Below are 18,041 nucleotides of genomic sequence, written 5' to 3'. Positions count from 1 at the left end.
CTCAAAACAGATGCAATACAGTCAGTTCATTACCAATCCACAGCGGATGCTATCAGATTCAGTCAATAGCCAGTGTTTATCAGGGCCAGTTAAGACCATTCAGGCCTATTACACATACTAATGTTGGCAGACACAGTGATGAGGGCACAGCACTAACAAAGCTTCACTGAGGAGGAGAGCTAAATGATTCTGTGGTCACTGAGCAGTCTCCCGAACACGACATCCTTAAGACAACCATGACCAATCCCCCCACCCCACCCCACAGTCTGCAAGCATACATTGGTTCATGCTCCATGTCCAAGCAAATTGTGCAGCTAAGGGAATTATTTCAGTACATTGCAGGCAGCCACTGAACCACTTGTCTTTGTGCTATGACCGCAGAGCTCTCCCACCCCCATCTACACCGTCTTCTCCCCAGCCCACTTACAGTGTGCCTCCAGGGCAGGGAGCTATGCAGATCTCAGCTCATCTTATCTTTTCTGGCCCTCATGGCCCCATTGAACCAGGATGCCCAGTGGCTTACATTAGCCAATGAGGCAGCAGTGACACAGTGTGGGCTGAATTGCAGACTAGCATCCCAGTGCTAGCTTTAAAGTCCTCACCAAGAAAAAAAAATTGAATTTTTTTGGGGTTGTTGCATTTTTGTGTGTCCTTGAGGTGTTAATAAAAAATATATATATTTTTTTAACAGACCCCATAGTTTTTTTAAATATAGGACTTCATTGTAATGGTAAAACAGAGAGAAAAAAATAAATTACACATAATTTATTGTTATGATGCTTGTAATATGTTAATATAAGCTACCAATAAATATCCGTTTTTGACCTTGGAATAACTACTAGGACTGGTAAGGACTCTGACACTATGACATGTTGAATACACATGCCTACCTTTGAAAATCCCCCCACACAGAGCCCTTATGTCTGGAGTCTAACTTCCTGTAGGAGGCAAACTGACAAGGCAGACTGTTTAAAGAAACAGCAACATCTAGTGGATTTCTTTTACCTTAACAAACCTAAAACGAATGGTAGAGATAGCTCAATCAGGTTGAGATGAATTTAACACAAAATTCATTAAGATAAAGTGACTCAAAATGTGCTCTACCAAACGGTTGAACAGGATGTCATGGGTGATACTCTTATGATACCTTATGGAGAGATGATAGCCCACCAGAGTGATTCTTTTATTTTCATTAAGCGTTTTTACCAGTTAAACCAGGTATAGTTATACATAATCGACAGAAAACCCGAGCAGAGGGACATCACTTCAACTCTTACACTTAAGTGCATCACAAACATCAGACCTCATAGCATGGCTGCAGACTGAATGATCATGGCCATTAATCATTGTCTTTCAGCTAAATGTTTGTGTGATTTCGAAAATAGATCTTGATGTTTTAGTCCTTTTTATTGTTCAGAACAATAAGCTGGCTCAAATGATGCCTCTGAAAAAAATGTAATCCCTTTTCATCACCTCTCACATCTCGTTGAACATGAGATCATCTCACTGCTCTCTTTCTTTGATCACAGATGAATAGCCCCAATCTCAACTGTAGCCAGTCTGCCATAATGGTGCATAGTTATTATTCTCTGGATTCCTCCATTTGGATAACGCTGTTCTCCAAATTAACAGTTACATCAATTAAAAAAACTTTAAATATATATGTGTATGTGTGTGTGTGTGTGTGTGTGTGTGTGTGTGTGTGCGTGCGCGCACGCGTGTGTAGTATTTGGCCCTGCATTGCGACATTCAGGGCGTGATTGTGTTATCATCATCATACTCCTGTGAAAATCAATGGCAGGTCCGTGTTCTATTCCCGGCTACTAGAAATGGACGTTTTTTTCTAAGAGTAAAGACTGGAGAGAGAAAAAGGGAGGAGGAGAGGGAGGAGGGAGGAAGGAGGTGAGGTGGTCAGAGGAGAGGAGAGGAGAGGAGAGGAGAGACTGTCCAATGCTGGTTGGCATGGTAACCTGGCCAGGTGAAAGGGAGCCTGGGAGAAGGAAGGGAGGAAAGGGGAGGCTCTCGTCTCACGGGAGTAGCCTATCAGCAGCCAGCCTATCCCCCACAATCCCCTGCAGGCTTAAGCGTATCATCACTGCCCTCTGGGTTGCTGTGGAGGAACACAGCTCTCCTCACCTCCACATCAAATACAGACTGAGCAAGAAACATACACTGCTCACTCTGCCCAGGATTATTTGCTTTTCCAAAAGCAATAATGCTCATGTTGTGTATAGTGCATATTCTTTATGCTTTTATTTGAGCATGTTAGTATGTCTTTTCACAACAAGTTATTGATAAAACAGTGCAGCGAGTAGCACAAACCAAGATTTCAGTGGTTAGATGAAGCAGAGATGATTCAGTGACTGATAAAAGATAAGATTTATGATGATGTCATTCTTCTCTGTTAGCTGTGTGCTCTGCCCCATGTGTTATGTTCAAGGCTGAAGTAGACATCAGGGGAGTTGATGCCTAATGAGACAGGGGACTCCCTTCTCCTCCTTCACCCCCTCTCCTTCTCTTTCTTTCTCTCATCACTCTTGTAGATCTGTTCCCATAATTCCACTGGATATTACAGAAATACATCAACACAACAATTACAGGGCCATAGATTGTGCCTGAGGGCAGGCTCAGCTGTGCTGCCTTTACACACAAGCACTCGCACATTTGCACAAACATGTGTATACATAGACAGGAGCGTTCAAACACACTTAGACACAGACATGCAAATTGTATGTGCCTCATCTTTCAGCCCTCTTCATGTTGCATAGACCTTGCCATTGTTTACTATGAAACCCAGTCAGCAGAATCATTGCTGGCATGAGAGGTTCCTTAAAAACATGGTTATGTTGCCGATATGATGAAGTTTTACACTTCTTTGTGTTTTGGCAATGCTGTATGTGTGGTTATGTTAAGAAACAAAACCACTTTGTTATGTTTAGGAAAGATCAGGGTCATTTTGGCTTTGGCTTATTTTTTGGCATCCCCTCCACCTGCTGAGGACAATAGCAGTTCATAATATACATGTTATTAGAACTATGTCATTTTAGAAAAAATTATGTGGTATGTATGAAAGGTAGAAATGAAACAGGTACAAAGGTACAATGCCAATGTTTTCTGGCAACCTGGCTGTGTTTGCTTTGTGAGTCTCTGTCCTCCTAACACATTTGGCTCAAATTAAGATGTCCTTTTTTCAAATAAGTGAGTTTGTTTGATGACATGTGTGACGATGACATTTTCTATATGTTGATGTCAGCCTATATATACTATATATATATACAGAAGAAAAAATGAAGAATAATGAAACAAGTTTGATGACCTTATCTCAAACATAACATGTACCACATTATGTAATCACTTACAGGCTCTAGTGGCAAAGAAGACACCTTTGTTGTCAAAATGGGACACCTTATATTTTGATAGAGAAATTAAAAGAAGATGTAGAAAATGAAAAAGACAATTAAGATTCTCATGTGACAAATTATAGAGTATTTAGAATCTCCACAACATCTTTTTTCCCCTTCTTTATTTTAAAAAATCAAACAGGGCTCTCAAAATAATCTGATCAAAATACTAAGCTAAAATTAGAAAAATAATGCACAGGGCATTAGAAACGTTAGAAATTTCAACATTTCAGTAAGTGTCTTCAAATAAGTGGAAATACAACACAATTAAAATACTTATTGTCTTATATTGTTTATTTTGTCTGCCTTTAGCTTATGAAATGTACATTTTTTTTAATTTAAAAATATTTATATGTTTAGTATTTAACATGTTTATTGCTTACACGTTAGAAGAACAAGTAAAAGAGCCAGGAATAGCTACCTAGAGCTTTCACTGGTGGGATAACATTTTCTTTTAATGCTAACTAAAACACAGCTATGCTAGCTCTTCTTAGCTTAGCTCCAGCAGCTGACTCAATATTTCATAAAAATTATATTTGATCCAGTTTAGACAATTGATTTCTTTCAAAGGTGCAGTAAAATGACTGAAACCAGTGTCCAATTTTGACAGTAACAAGGTGTCCCATTTTGACAGTAGGCTATTGGCAAAATGGGACATGATCAAAGGGATGAAGGAGTATTCAATTAATTTGTATTCATTTTAAAACACAATTGCATCCCATTATAAATTATTTTGGAAGGAAACAGTAAGCTTTTTTTAAAAAGATTTTTATAAGCATAATGATTGTTACATCACAACGCTACCTATTTCTCTCACAGTCGTGGATGCTCAAATGTCTGTAATATTCAGACAGTACAGACATCTTGCATCTAATGCACAGAGCTGTCCTAATCTTTTCACCATGTTTGTTTTGTGTCACCTTTGTGGCACAGTATCCTTCTTTGCAGCAGTGTCAAAAACATGGCCCCTCTGCCACCTCTGAGCCACTTCCACTGCAAACTAAAAGGAGCCGTGCACCAAAATGATAACGTTTAAATAAAGCCTGAGCTTTTTTCCCCCCACTTTTCCAAATGTGCCTCACAAAAAAAATCATACTTGTCATGCAAAATAAAACAGCGTGCTTTTCCACAGCCGAGCCCCAAATGGCTTCAGAGTGAATAAGAGATGAGGTTTAAACATTTGCAACCTCTTGCCTGACACTTCCCATCACATCACAGCAGTCACGCTTTGTGTGCTCGTGTTTGTGCATGTATGCGAGAGCTCACACAAACATTTATGTGCTAGCACAAGCTCATGTGTATGAGTGTGTGTGTGCATGAGTATGAGGGCGCATGTGTGAGCATGTGGGAGCAGGGGGTTGTTATACACTCGGGTCTGGGTGTAATGATGCATGTATGTCGTTAGTGTGCGTTTATCGTTGTGTCTTCAGAGTGTTGTTAGAGCATCACTGTACCATTTAGGACCCTCGGTTTTAAGATACATGTGTAATTGGATGTTTTTTTTCCATACCCTACCATGTGTCTTTTTAGCAGAAACCTAACCATTCGTGCTTTTGTTGCCTAATCTTAAGCATGTGCTTTTGTTGACGTCCTGGTGTTGGTTGCCATGTGCTTTGTTGCTTAAACCTAACCACATGCTTTTGTTGACATCCTGGCATCAGTAGTGGCATCCCAGAACAGCGCATTATGTAGACGCAGAAGTCCACTGACAAAGCAGCGATTTGTGATGACTTGGGATGAGAACGTGTTAGGAGGTCCACAGGTGTATCGGGGAAGACAATGAGCTGTTTGTTTTGGAACAAAGAACTCCAGCACACTGTCTCCTACACTTACAGTGAGAAGAGATTTCTTGGATACGTTTCAGTAAACCAAGATGTTCATCAGGTTATTGGTTGGACCGCAGCATGCAAACAATGCAAGCAATGCAAGCAATGCAAGCAATGCAAGCAATGCAAGCAATGCAAGCAATGCAAGCAATAAAACGCACATAGTAATAATACAGAGATAGATATTTTCAGTACACAGAAATATTTTCAATATTGTCAGTACTTGGAATCTACTTGTGGGTCTACCAACCAATGTAAGATGGTCTCTCCCATTGTTTTGAAAAAAAAAAAACCTACAGGGCAGATTGTGCTGAAATCATTGTTTTCTGTAAATCTCCTATTATTTGGATTGTAGAAGACCGTGCACCGAGTTTTTTGTTCTTCTTTCAGTTTAACAGAAGACGATTCGTAGGGTTTTTAGCATCACAGCTAGATAATAGCTGAACAACCACAGTTAGATGATACATCATGTCATCAGCATTAGAATTATACAAACCAGCACTGCTTTTAGAGTGTTCGGCATACTTTTTATGTAACTGAAACTGCCCTATCTAAAAGTTATTTGAAGGAGAGAAATGGGTCCTCTGTGGTTCAAAGGAACAATACTAGCAATGTATCAAATCAAGTATTCTTGAGTCAAGTCAAGTCAAGTCAAGTCAAGTCAATTGTATTTATAAAGGCCATTATCACAAATCACAATTTGCCTCAGAGGGCTTAACAGCAGACAACATCCCTCTGTCCTTAGACCCTCACATGGACAAAGGAAAAACTCCCAAAAAAAACCACCCTGTAATGGGGGGAAAAAATGGTACAAACCTCAGGAAGAGCGATTGAGGAAGGATCCCTCATCTAGGACGGACAGACGTGCAATAGATGTTAAAAAACAATTAAATTACAGTAATGACATAAAGGAAAGATAAAAGAGAGAAAGAAAAGGAGAGAGAGGAAGAGAGAGGGGGAGAGATGTACAGCGATAATGGTAACAATAACATATCATGTAACAATAGTGATAGACATAAAATTAATAAATGCAATATATGATAGCATGTGATGTTACATGCAAATATCGTAGGTGTTAATAAGAGTCCCATGTGTATATTAATAGTGGAGGCATGACTTATAATAATGGCAGTAGAAGGTTGCGACATGCAGTATCACAGCATCAGTGCAATCAAGGCCCACGACAAAGGCACAGCCTCAGACAGGACCACAGCAACAGCGCAACCAAGACCACGATTCAGGCGAGCTGGGGTTAATCTAGGAAATTAACAAGATATCTTCTTGCTTTCTCCAACTTTCTTTCACACTAGTCCCTGCCATGATCACATCCTACCCAAACACTACGCTGGCAACACAGGGGGAAGAGAAGAAGATGAGCTGCACGGCCCACGGTGAAAAACCCATCATGGTACGCTGGGAGAAGGAGGAACGCATCATCAACCCTGAGACCAGCCGCTACGTGGTTTCTGTCAAGGAGGTGGGCGATGAAGTCATCTCCACCCTGCAGGTAGGAGGCCACTGAGAACATTAAGTTTGGGGCCATATGTTGGATTGTTGATATTTATTTGATATGTGAAGCCACAGCATACAGAGGTTTTACCTTCTTTTTTCCTATTTTTCTCTGGTTGAAATTTTTTTTTTTAATTAAATACTGAATAGGAGCGCCCATCAGCTCACCTGGCAGAAGATATCAGATGATGACATTTATTGGATGACATCAGTATCACTAACAGTGACATCCACCTGCATATTATTTTTTAATTTTTATTTTTAAATTTAAACTCATCTCCTTCCTGTGCATGCAACAGATCATGCCCACAGTGAGGGAGGACTCTGGCTTCTTCTCTTGTCATGCCATCAACTCCTTTGGTGAAGACAGAGGGATTATACAGCTCACAGTGCAAGGTATGACTTCAGCAACCTCAATCCCTCAAAGACAAAACAACAAAGGCTGTGACAGAACTTTTCAGCCTACACACTAATTGCAGATCGCTGCCATATTCAAGTTCAGCTGCACTTCAATCAAATTCAGTTCAATACAATTCAGTTCAATTCATTATTTGTCCCGTAGGACAATTTGTGTTGCAGCAAGTGTTAAAAACATAGTAAAAACACATGAAGTACAAACAATATGACACAGAAACGTGCAGCAGTTGACATTAATTTGTACACATGGTGACTTGCACCTGTGCACATTCAAGCTCCATAGGAGCAGATGAATAAGTGCCCACCATAACTCCATAGAGCCTGTAATAATTCAGTGAGTATTAAATATGAAAAACATCTCCTAATAATGAAAACTGTTTCCAAAGTAGTATACATCACCATCAGCAGTCACGATAATGCAGCATCAGGACCGGCAGCGGACCAGTACAGGTTGTTTGTATTGCCTGCCAAACCTGCTGCCGCCACCACGAACACAAAGAGTATACAGCAGATCTAGAGACACTCCCGCCCTCTTTATTTTTCTCTCAAACACAAACCGAAATCCATTCAAATGGTAAAACTAGGTCGAGCTGATCGAATATAAATCAAGATTATGCCACAACACTGCCTATTTCTCGCCTAATGTGTTTTCAGAAAAGTATTTTAATGCCTCGATTCACTGTAATGGCGAAAGCTTGTGGCCATCCTGCTTCCTGCACAGTGAAAATAAAGGCTGAAAAAACTTTGATCAAATAGTAAAACAAAGCAGTCAAATATAAACCAATATTCTGTTATGGAGTTGCATATTTCTCTCCAAAAATGTTTGCAGAAATATGTTTTAGCTCACTGACTGAAATACGAGATCCAGTCAGCCGCTATTTTGTCGAACAGACCATTCCACATTACGTCAGGCGCATAGCATTCTGGTAGTTGTAGGTTTTCTACCTTTTGAGCAAAAATAAATGCTTCAGTCCTTTTTCTCTTTTTGTCTCTGGTTGTGTAGCACCAATATCTAAAGTTTATGTGTCTTTCTAGTTTTATGAGAGGGCCTTCTTTAAATCTGTGAAATACTTCTTTAAGTGTTTGTGCTTGATAATGTTGTGCCTTGTAGAGCCCCCAGACCCCCCAGAGGTGGAGATCCGAGAAGTTAAGGACAGGACCATTGCACTGCGTTGGACTATGGGTTTTGATGGCAACAGCCCAATCACAGGCTTTGATATTGAGAGCAAGAACAAATCAGGTACAAGAAAATACATACAATATCTGAAATGAGATGATAAGGTTTGGAGGGAGTCGTGTGGTTTGCAATGTGATTTTATTCCCCCTTTTGCTTTGTCTCAGTGATTGAATAGAACCTGTCCTAATGCACTTAGCTTTGACTTCGCCCCTGACATGGTGACCCCAATAAACCTCTCCCTCTCCCATCCACAGCCTCCTGGGAAACCGCTCAGAAGACCAAAGATGTCTCCCCCCAGCTCAACCAGGCCACCATCATTGACCTGCACCCCTCCTCCACCTACAACATCCGCATGTTCGCTAAAAACCTGATTGGCAAGAGTGAGGCCAGCAACGAGCTCACCATCACCACTGATGAAGCAGGTGAGAATGAACTGGCGGAGGGTGAGTCTGTGTTGCATTTTGCGCTGAAATAATCTATGCACGTGTCAGACACTAACAACAATTAAGAGCAAGAAAAACATGTGAACGCGGTTGGAGAGTGAAATACAGGAGGCAAAAGGAGGTGATTGGCCGACTGAGTCCGTTCATTAAAAGCCTGATGACATCAGCCTCATTGGCTCTGTTGCATTATTGAACACAAGATGACCCCACACTTAAAGCAGAAATTTTCGTTTAGAGGCCTCAGTAGTAAATGTCACGCTATCGTCAATAGGCCCCCCCTCCCTTATTCCTTTATCTCCCCTCCACTCCACCACAAAATTCCCAACCCCCACAGAGCATTTCTCCTCACCCTCAGCAGTCTCATATAAATACAGCCATTTCATTTGTTCAAATAGACATACAGACTTTTTTGTGAATTAGTGTTGTCTGTGACAGCCTTTGAAAAATGTTTGAGACAGTTGTTGATGTGTACAATTTTATAATATGTGCATGGTGGCAATCTAATCCCAGCTCCTGATGGACCACCTCAGGATGTGCAGCTTGAGGCCCTCTCCTCTCAGAGCATCCGGGTCACTTGGCGGGTAAGTTCACGTGACCCTGTGGGTTCAAATGCGTGTGTGTTTCCATGAGGTGAGTATAAAGCTGCAATCAGGAATGATACTGATGAGTTCTTGTGGCTGAAAAAAAATCTGTTTTAAATCCCCAAAGAAATTCAGTACTAAACTGTAAATCGAGTCTTTGGAGTAAACAATGAACCTACTCTTGCTCCTCCTGAGCTGCTCAGCAACAACAGCAGATGACTAAAGCTGTACTGGTCACCTCTCAGGTCTGATTGGTTGTCTGTTCCTGAATAAAAAACACTGTAAAAAGACCCCTGTGAGTAACTACAGTATTTATTGCCACTGTCAGTCTTTATTCTCATGTCTGATGGTTTAGGTGAGGTGACACATTGTCATCAAGTTATTGTATCCATCATGCGTTCAGACATTTTGGCCTTTGGTTGTATTTCAAATGTGTGTGAATGCAGGGAAGACACAATAATTTCACATGCATCTAAATATATGACTTAAACAATGACTTGTGATTACATTTTACTTCATCTCTTTCATTTAGTTTGAACGTGGGAAACTGTTTGATGCACATTTTCTCTCAGTCATGCAGCTAGAAATCTGGATTAGGTTGGCTGCATTGTAGATTTTTTGTTGTTGTTGCTGGACTCTATGGGTAATACACACCTTCAGCCACATGCATGCGTTCACCCACTGACATTTACATACATGTCACTGGCCAATCAGGCTGAGTCTGAATATGGAGCCCACGATAGAGCTTGATGAATGAACACCCTGTTCATCAGCCCAGTCACAGTGGGTGCATTCAGTGTGCTGTAACTGCTCAACAGCGAGGGCAAGAAAAGCTGTTTCAGTGGAGTGAAATCTGTCAGCCAGCTGCATCAACCACTGTCAGCTGACAAAACAAGCAACAATGTCTGTCTATAGGACAAGAGCCATGGTAGCTTTACTTTTTGATAAATAATTGCCTGCACTGACAGTAATGATCAAATGGTGTGCAGACTCCACCTACTCAGCACACAGCAGGCGTACAACGGTGTTGAAATGGTAGGGACCAACTGATCCTGACTGGCTAAAGGTTAGTCGCCAAGACCTGCCAATTAATTTTTAACATAGGCTGCCGCAGCAGAGAGGTAGGGAGCCCCAAGCTAACCCAGGTAGTATTCAGTCGCACTGGAAGGCACCATGGCCTAACCCTGCAAGGTTCAAAAGACAAGCAGGACTGGAGACTAAATTGTTTCAATTTGTCTTGTAACATTTTGTAGTTTAGCACTCATGTACAAAAGATCAGGGACATTCAACCCCATTTTCTCAGATAACCCATGTTGTTCTTTTGCCAGGCACCCAAGAAGCACCTCCAGAATGGAGCCATCAGAGGCTACCAGGTGGGCTACAGGGAGTACAGCTCTGGGGGAAATTACCAGTTCAGTGTGATTAGCGTGGAGACCACAGGGGACAATGCAGAAAGCCTGGTGCTGGACAACCTGAAAAAGTTCACCCAGTATGGAGTCGTGGTGCAAGCCAGCAACAGCGCTGGGACAGGGCCCTCTTCCACAGAGGTGGCTGCTACCACACTGGAGGACGGTAAGACAGGAAGGAGACAAACTTGAATACCATGTCACATTTAAGCTGTGAACAGAATATTCTAAAGTATTCCAAAGAGATATTAGATGTGTTCAATATATTTGGATTGATTTGGATTTGTGCTAACAGGGGTGATGCCAACACTACACAGCTGTGAATTTACAGTGTGAGAGAGGCAGAAAGCGTGCTTTGATTGTGGAGAGATTTGTGGGGATATGACACAGCCTAGTGGAGATCAGAGGGTGCTGCCACATGTTGTCAGTCTCATAGTTTTAAGGTGCACTCTTTTCATAATCTGCCTCCTGGTTCTTCACAGTGCCCAGTCGTCCTCCAGAGAATGTCCAGGCCACAGCTACGTCTCCGGAGGTCATCTCTCTGTCCTGGCTGACCCCTCCCAAAGATGCTCTGAACGGCAACCTGCTGGGCTTCAGGGTCATTTACTGGGCCAACCTGCCAGATGGAGGTACACATTTATATCTACACACTACACATGAACTGTTAGGGACATTGTCCTCAAGAAGCAACATATTTAGGAAAAAATAGAAGCTGCTTGATTGCATTTTTAAAATGAATAGAAGTGTTCTTGAAATATAACAACCATAACTCTATCACAGTGTCACTCCATTTACTGAATCAGGGCCCCGAAGAAGATACAACAAACAAGCAATATGCAGACCTAAAACGGTCCCCGGTCAAAAGTCCCTGTGTTTAGACCTCCAGTAGTGCCACTGGTACTGTAATATTCTTTGTTTTACCATAACAGTGCCATTAGAAAATCAACCTTTTTTGGCTTCATGCAGAATTAAACAGATTTCATAATAGTGAACAGGGTCTGGCCTGTTGTTTGTCTGCAACCCGTGCATGGCAGGAAACAGCATTTGGTGTAGCAGTATTGTTGTGCAGGGGGGAACAGCATATGTTGATAGTCCTAGAACAAGTTTTGATAACAGATCAATTAAAAAAATGAAAATTTGTTATAATTTGGGAGAAATACAGGAGAACTGTGACCCTCAAAGAAAGCCAGGAGAGTACCATGAAAACAGGAAGCATCCCTAATAATTTGGAAGGGTTGGCAAGTCCATCCATCCATCTATCCATCCATTTATTTTCTTCCGCTTATCCGGGGCCGGGTTGGCAAGTATGAGATACAAAGTCCTATAGAGTTTTAGTGCAATATATAAGTTCAAATTTGCAAATGGACACCCAGTCTGGTCATTCAAGGGATAGACCAAAGAAGTTCGGTCACTAGTACTTGTACCAAAAACTGTACGTCACAATTTCCTGAGGTCTTCCCCTCGGATTTAATTCAGCAGTTGTCTTTTCATAAACACTGAGTATTTCATCTGTACATTTGGAGCTTTGTCCAGGCTGTCTAAGTTTACTGTCCATGTTTAATTGGAATGTGAGTAGAAGGCTGAATCCCACAATTCAGTTTCACTGATATGTTTTTATGACATGAGACACATGCAGCTTCTTTGACTGCCTGACTTGGTGAGGTTGAAAAGGTCAGAAATTGCTAAAACACTCCCCCCTGATAAGCATTTGATGGTAATAATTAGGAGCTCCTTTGTGTCGAGTGAGGTCTGTTGGACCAAACAATGGATCAGGTTCAAAGGATCCTCCAAAGGAATAAAGACTCTTGACAGAGGTCACAGATACAGGGGCTAAACACCCCTCCCCAAGAGAAGGGTAAAAGAGCATCACGTCATCAAGGCTAAAGGAGGGAAAAAATCTCTTGAGACACTCAAACACTTAGCTATGTAAGGTACACAGGTATACATGCATTGTACATGTTTTCAGCTGCTCGGGTAACATTACAGCTACCAGCAAACCTGCAGCCAACTTTGTGAGGTACCAGAGGTCTCACTGTTGCAGCCAAAAACTGCCTGTTTTCCATAATTTCCTGAAATTATGTCCAACCTTGAGGGTGTAATGGCTGGCTATTTAAACAGTGGCTGTTTTGCGTTCAGTCAGTTTGGTGCTGTAAGTGTTTTAAGTTCTCCTACTTGTGCAAAGCAGTGTGTGGGCTGTCGTTCTGCCTTGAGTGTCCAATGTTGTGTTACTACTGCATCACCTGCTCTTTTTACCCATGTGTTTTTGTCTGTGAATGCTGAGCCATCCATGAACAACTCCAGCTCTGCATGCGTTCAATAGTGGTGTATCCTTAACGTCAGGTTTGGACTGCACACAAGGTTTTTGCAGCTGCACAATCTCGCAGCTCTCCATGCATTCACCAAGTGCATTGTTTTACTGTAATGTTTGGCATTTCCAACAACATTGCATGACATCTCAACCATCTTGCAGCAGAAAGATGAGCAGGTTTCTGTTCAAACAGAATTATTTGCAGAGAGTGGAACTGATAGTGTCAATTCTTGATTACCTACCATATGGATTCCTTAACAGCTTTTTCTGCAACTGCTACCACCCTCAAGCAAAGAGATAGCCTTGGGGCCCCTGGTCCTTTTGTGGAGAGCACAGATAACATATTACCATTTTTTCATCGACAGTTTGTGTGACTTGTTGTGTCATGTCTAGTAGTCAGGTTCTGTGCAGCTGTGGCTCAGATCAGGTTGTCCCCTAATCGGAAGGTTGACAGTTCAATCCTTGGCTCCCCCAGTCAGCATGTTGAAGTATCTTAGGGCAAGATACTGAACCCCAAATTATTCCTGATGGTAGTTCCATCGGTGTGTGAGTTAAAATTGGAGTAGCAGGTGGCACCTTGTACGGCCGCCTTGGCCACCAGTGTGTGAATGTGTGTGTAAATGGATGAATGTGAGTCGAAGTGTGAAAGGGCTTTGAGTGGACAAAAATGACTAGAAAAGCACTATACAAGTGCAGTCTATTTACCAAAAACAAAGGTGTGCACTTTCTTTAATGATAGAATAAGTGAGGTGTCATGTTCCATCAAATACTGAATTATTAAAATCTAATTCATTCATCACACAGCCAGACTCCTCTCTGAAAACTCTATCTGGTCAAATTTTGAATTGAAATCTGAAATAAAAAGCAGCCATTCTCTCAGTCAAACTGTGAGGGATTTCTGTCACATTAAAGTGTCAACAGTGTCCTGTCATCCTTTTCATCCCAGACACACCAAACCGACATCTGAGAAATAGCAGCAATAAAAGCTACCTGATGGGTCACTGTTGCATTGCAGTGTCTCTGCCAAAAAGTTGCACCACCACACCAAGCCGACATTCAACAAGCACATACTGTATGTGTATGCACCTGGGTGAGAGGAAATGCCCCACCATACCAGCAGATGGCGGTCATCTGCAAAAGGCTATGCTGTAATGAGCCAGAAAAACAAGGAAAAAAGGAAACATGGATGTAAATGGACCTGCACTTGTATATCACTTCTCTGCTCATTTTGACCACTCAAGCACTTTTACACTATAGGTCACATTCATCATTCACACACTTTCATATACTGATGGAACAGCCAGCAGGAGCAATTGGGGTTCAGTACTTTGCCCAAGGATACTTCAGAAAATATAATAATAATAATCATAATAGTAATTATCATTATCATTATTATTATTATTATTATTATTATTAGAGTAATAATTACTTTAAATTAATTTAATCATTGCAAAACTCTAAAAATGGAATATGGGAATCACACAAATTATCCTTTACTGACTCACATCTGATGTGTTTCTGATAGTTGAGGTCCAGTTTTGATGTGAGTCGGTATTTATTTATACAATAATCTCTGCTGAATACAAAAGTTAAATAATAAAACCTGTGTCATGTTATGTTTTTAGAATTAATACAGTAATAAGGATTGTTAATAAGGCTTTTGAGTAAGCTATACTATACTACTGGCCAAAAGTCTGCGTGCTCCTGTTGATGTCAGACAGCATGCCATGCCATTGTCACATGTGGGCTTTGTATCAGTGGGATTGGTTGTGACAGCTCGATTACCTTTGACCCCTGCACTGTCACATCATGTTGGCCTGCCTATAGAACATGAGCACCACAGACTTGACAGCCAGGACTAGTTTCCCTGGCAACAGTCTGCAGCTCACTGCTTTTGCTTATAGGTTATTGTATGTAAATGTAACCATTGACACTCCACATTTAACAGTGACCTTTAGCAATTAATCTCTTCACTATTCTATCTGCACCAATCTGTCCCAGACAAGAGCAGTTCATCAGTATGAGAGGATGTGATGTCACTGACCAGCAGAGGGAGGTACAGGCCCTTACTATCAGTGGACCAGTGCTGTTGTAATCAGTGTAACAGTGGTTCATGTGTTTTTTATACACTAACTGGTCAGGGTTACAACTGACTGATTTTATGTGAATGTACTGCTACAGATACAGGTATGCTACTAGCAGTCTTGTGAATGTGAGTAAAAGAAGACAATAAAATACTGCATTTGATTCATTTCGAATCAGTACACTGTAAATAGAAAGTATTTATTCTAACTTAACTTAAAAAAGTTTTTTTTTTACTCTCAAATTCAGTCAACTTAGAATTTTATGTAACAAATGCTATATGTTTACAGAGTATAATTCTACTGAGCTGTACAAAACTTCAGCAGAAGTCATGATCACAGATCATAGCTCGATTTATTTAGTATTCACTACTGGTTAAAATTTTCATTGCACACAAAAATCCTTTTTCTCTGTCACTTAGAACAAGCTGGACCTGTAGTACCTGCATTGTGTATTCTGCATTGTGCAACACTTCACAGAAGCCACCTCCAGTCAGTTCTAATTAGACTACTACTACTACTACTACTAACATTATGAGAGGAGTTCTTTTAAGTTTAGAACTTTTCCGAATGCAGATAGAAGCTTACAGTTCTAAGGTGACAATAGTTAGGTTAGACAGCAAACACACATACTCAAGCTACATATTCAAGATTGTTGATGGTGTCAGTTTTTTAAAAATTGTTTTCATTTTTGTATTTGGGCACGCTTACTGCATACCAAGACGCAAGGCAAATACACACACACACACACACACACACACACACACACACACACACACACACACACACACACACACTTACAGGCTTAAATGCATTTACCGTATGATCAAACAATTGCAGTCCAGTGAGTTTGATGGGCGTTCCAAGCATTTCATTGTTCATTAAAACGTAAAGAAGAGATGCAGCTAGTCTCAGATCTGTGGAGAGAAGTGAAAAGAGAGAGAGAAGGAAGGGGAAACATTATCAAGATGGACAGGAAGTGACATCAATAGCTTATAGTGTACTGTAGCAGGTAGCCAGTTCAGACCCTCTAACACAGCAGGCCTTGGCCGCAGGGTTTGTTAAACTTTATGAGTGCATATATCCAAGGCTGGACTGGCATACTGGGCACTTGCCTGGGGGCCAATGTAACTTTTCGGCTGGAACAACAACTTTTTTTTATTGTTTTTTTCTGTCTCTTCTCTTTTTTTGACCAGCTGAAACACAGGTAGATCAGCGCATCATTTTATTTTCTAATTGACATTGGGACCTATTGCATCTTTAAACCCCCTTTGGGCTCAGTCCCTCCATTAAATAGCTACTACAGAAAAAAACACCCCACATAAAAGGCATACATTTGTGCTTAAAAAAATCACTATAATTTAGGAAATAAAATGTTGAAAGCATTTAATTTTTGAGTGGAGGTATCACGGAGCCCCTGCTTAGTGTGTACCAACAATTGTTGTAAAAACCAAAGTCCCTGTATAATGTAATAAATAAAAGACTTAGATTTGTGTGATGTGTTGTGGTAGGCCAGTCTGGGCCAAAATGGCCCAGTCCAGCCCTGCATATGTCCCAGGCTGTGCTCTGACACCTTACATCCATGATTTTCCATATAATAAATAGGTGACATGTTTGGACCAGTGGCAGCCATATCACTGCTTTATTTAGAGTAGGAAACCTGCATTTGATACTTTGACCTGAGGTTTCCTCACTAAATTTGTCTTTATTCTGCTACTCTCTCCTGTCTTGTCCATCAGAGCTGGGAGAGATCAGGAATGTGACCACCTCTAAACCCTCTCTGGAGCTGGATGGACTTGAGAAGTACACCAACTACAGCATCCAGGTGCTTGCCTTCACCAGAGCTGGAGATGGTGTTCGCAGTGAACAGATCTACACCCGCACCAAGGAGGATGGTATGAAGATGAAACATCTCTACAAATAAAAAGACAAAGGCAGAAGTCACATAGTCCTTTTTTTAATGCGAATCTCTCCGGAGCTGATTTACAGATCTGCTCAGACTTGTGCTGAAGTGTAGACTAACTGCTGTAGGGCTTCATGGAATAACAGATGCAGGACCTAAGGAAGACTAGAGGCACAGTCATGTGCTTCTGATGGAGATGCTTGAATAAACAATATTTTCTGATCTTAACCCTTTTAACTCTAGTTAATTGGCTGGATTAAAAAAAATCAGGGGAAGAGGGCAATGAGTAGCTAAACAACTACAACTAACAACAACTAACTAACTAACTAACTAACAACTAACAATAATAATTTTACTCCTAATTAGTAAAAACGTTTCAAGAAAATAACCTAAAAATAATTTAAAAAACAGGGAGAAAAAAAGGAACAGTTAAAAAAGAAATCAAAAATAAAAGAAAATAACCATAAGAAAGAGTTAAAAATAACAAAAACTTTTCTAGTCTTTCTGATAGTATTCCCTAGTTTTTTGATAATATCTAATGATCCCACCCAGCTAATTTTCAGGTAATTTCTTTGTCATTTTTTACTTTGTTTTTTATTTTGTGAGAAATGTCTTGCGAAATGTCTAAGTTGTTTATTGCCTTTTTCCCCATGTTGTTTTAAGCTATTAAGCCAATTTTCTCAAGTTTCAGGTTATGCTAGTGAACGGCACCTGAAAGCATCACAACAAAACTAATGTCGATCAGGGTGTTAAAGGTTTAACATAACATGACAAACCTCAGTTTTGCCACTTGAGAATATTTTGCAAAATGAGGCAAGGGAGCAGCAGGTATTACAACTCATTAAGTGCAGAACTTTAACTCGTATGTGAAACATCAAGTCCTTTACAGTTTGACATTTTACATTCTGTATCCTGCTTTATGAGTTGTTTAAAAAGCCCCATAAAAATCTTCTCAGGTGATGATATAAGCTAAATTGTGGGAAATATAT

At 40.7% G+C, this 18,041-nt stretch overlaps 1 protein-coding gene and 1 long non-coding RNA gene across 3 annotated transcripts in view; one reads left to right on the top strand and one right to left on the bottom strand.

Moving 5' to 3' along the window:
• The window catches only part of dscama (Down syndrome cell adhesion molecule a), a 129,265-nt gene that overhangs the window by 97,439 nt on the left and 13,785 nt on the right, over positions 1 to 18,041 (top strand). For both annotated transcript variants that reach the window (XM_088088407.1, XM_042499673.2), the window contains exons 12-19: positions 6,538 to 6,734; positions 7,036 to 7,132; positions 8,265 to 8,393; positions 8,585 to 8,752; positions 9,284 to 9,354; positions 10,683 to 10,926; positions 11,243 to 11,389; positions 16,889 to 17,044. In XM_088088407.1, the coding sequence (XP_087944533.1) occupies positions 6,538 to 6,734; positions 7,036 to 7,132; positions 8,265 to 8,393; positions 8,585 to 8,752; positions 9,284 to 9,354; positions 10,683 to 10,926; positions 11,243 to 11,389; positions 16,889 to 17,044 (1,209 nt within the window). The remainder of the gene's footprint in view (positions 1 to 6,537; positions 6,735 to 7,035; positions 7,133 to 8,264; positions 8,394 to 8,584; positions 8,753 to 9,283; positions 9,355 to 10,682; positions 10,927 to 11,242; positions 11,390 to 16,888; positions 17,045 to 18,041) is intronic.
• Positions 10,336 to 16,102, bottom strand: LOC121952836 (uncharacterized). Its single transcript, XR_006106464.2, has 3 exons — positions 15,969 to 16,102; positions 13,311 to 13,386; positions 10,336 to 11,376 (listed from the first exon to the last, which is right to left on the bottom strand). It is a non-coding gene; the product is annotated as an uncharacterized LOC121952836 (long non-coding RNA).

The sequence above is a fragment of the Plectropomus leopardus genome, chromosome 15 (assembly GCF_026936395.1).
Source record: "Plectropomus leopardus strain MGB_pleo_1.0 chromosome 15, ASM2693639v1, whole genome shotgun sequence".
In the NCBI taxonomy this organism is placed as follows: domain Eukaryota; kingdom Metazoa; phylum Chordata; class Actinopteri; order Perciformes; family Serranidae; genus Plectropomus; species Plectropomus leopardus.
The sequence above is the reverse complement of the archived record's forward strand: the minus strand, read 5'-3'. Positions and strand labels throughout refer to the sequence as shown.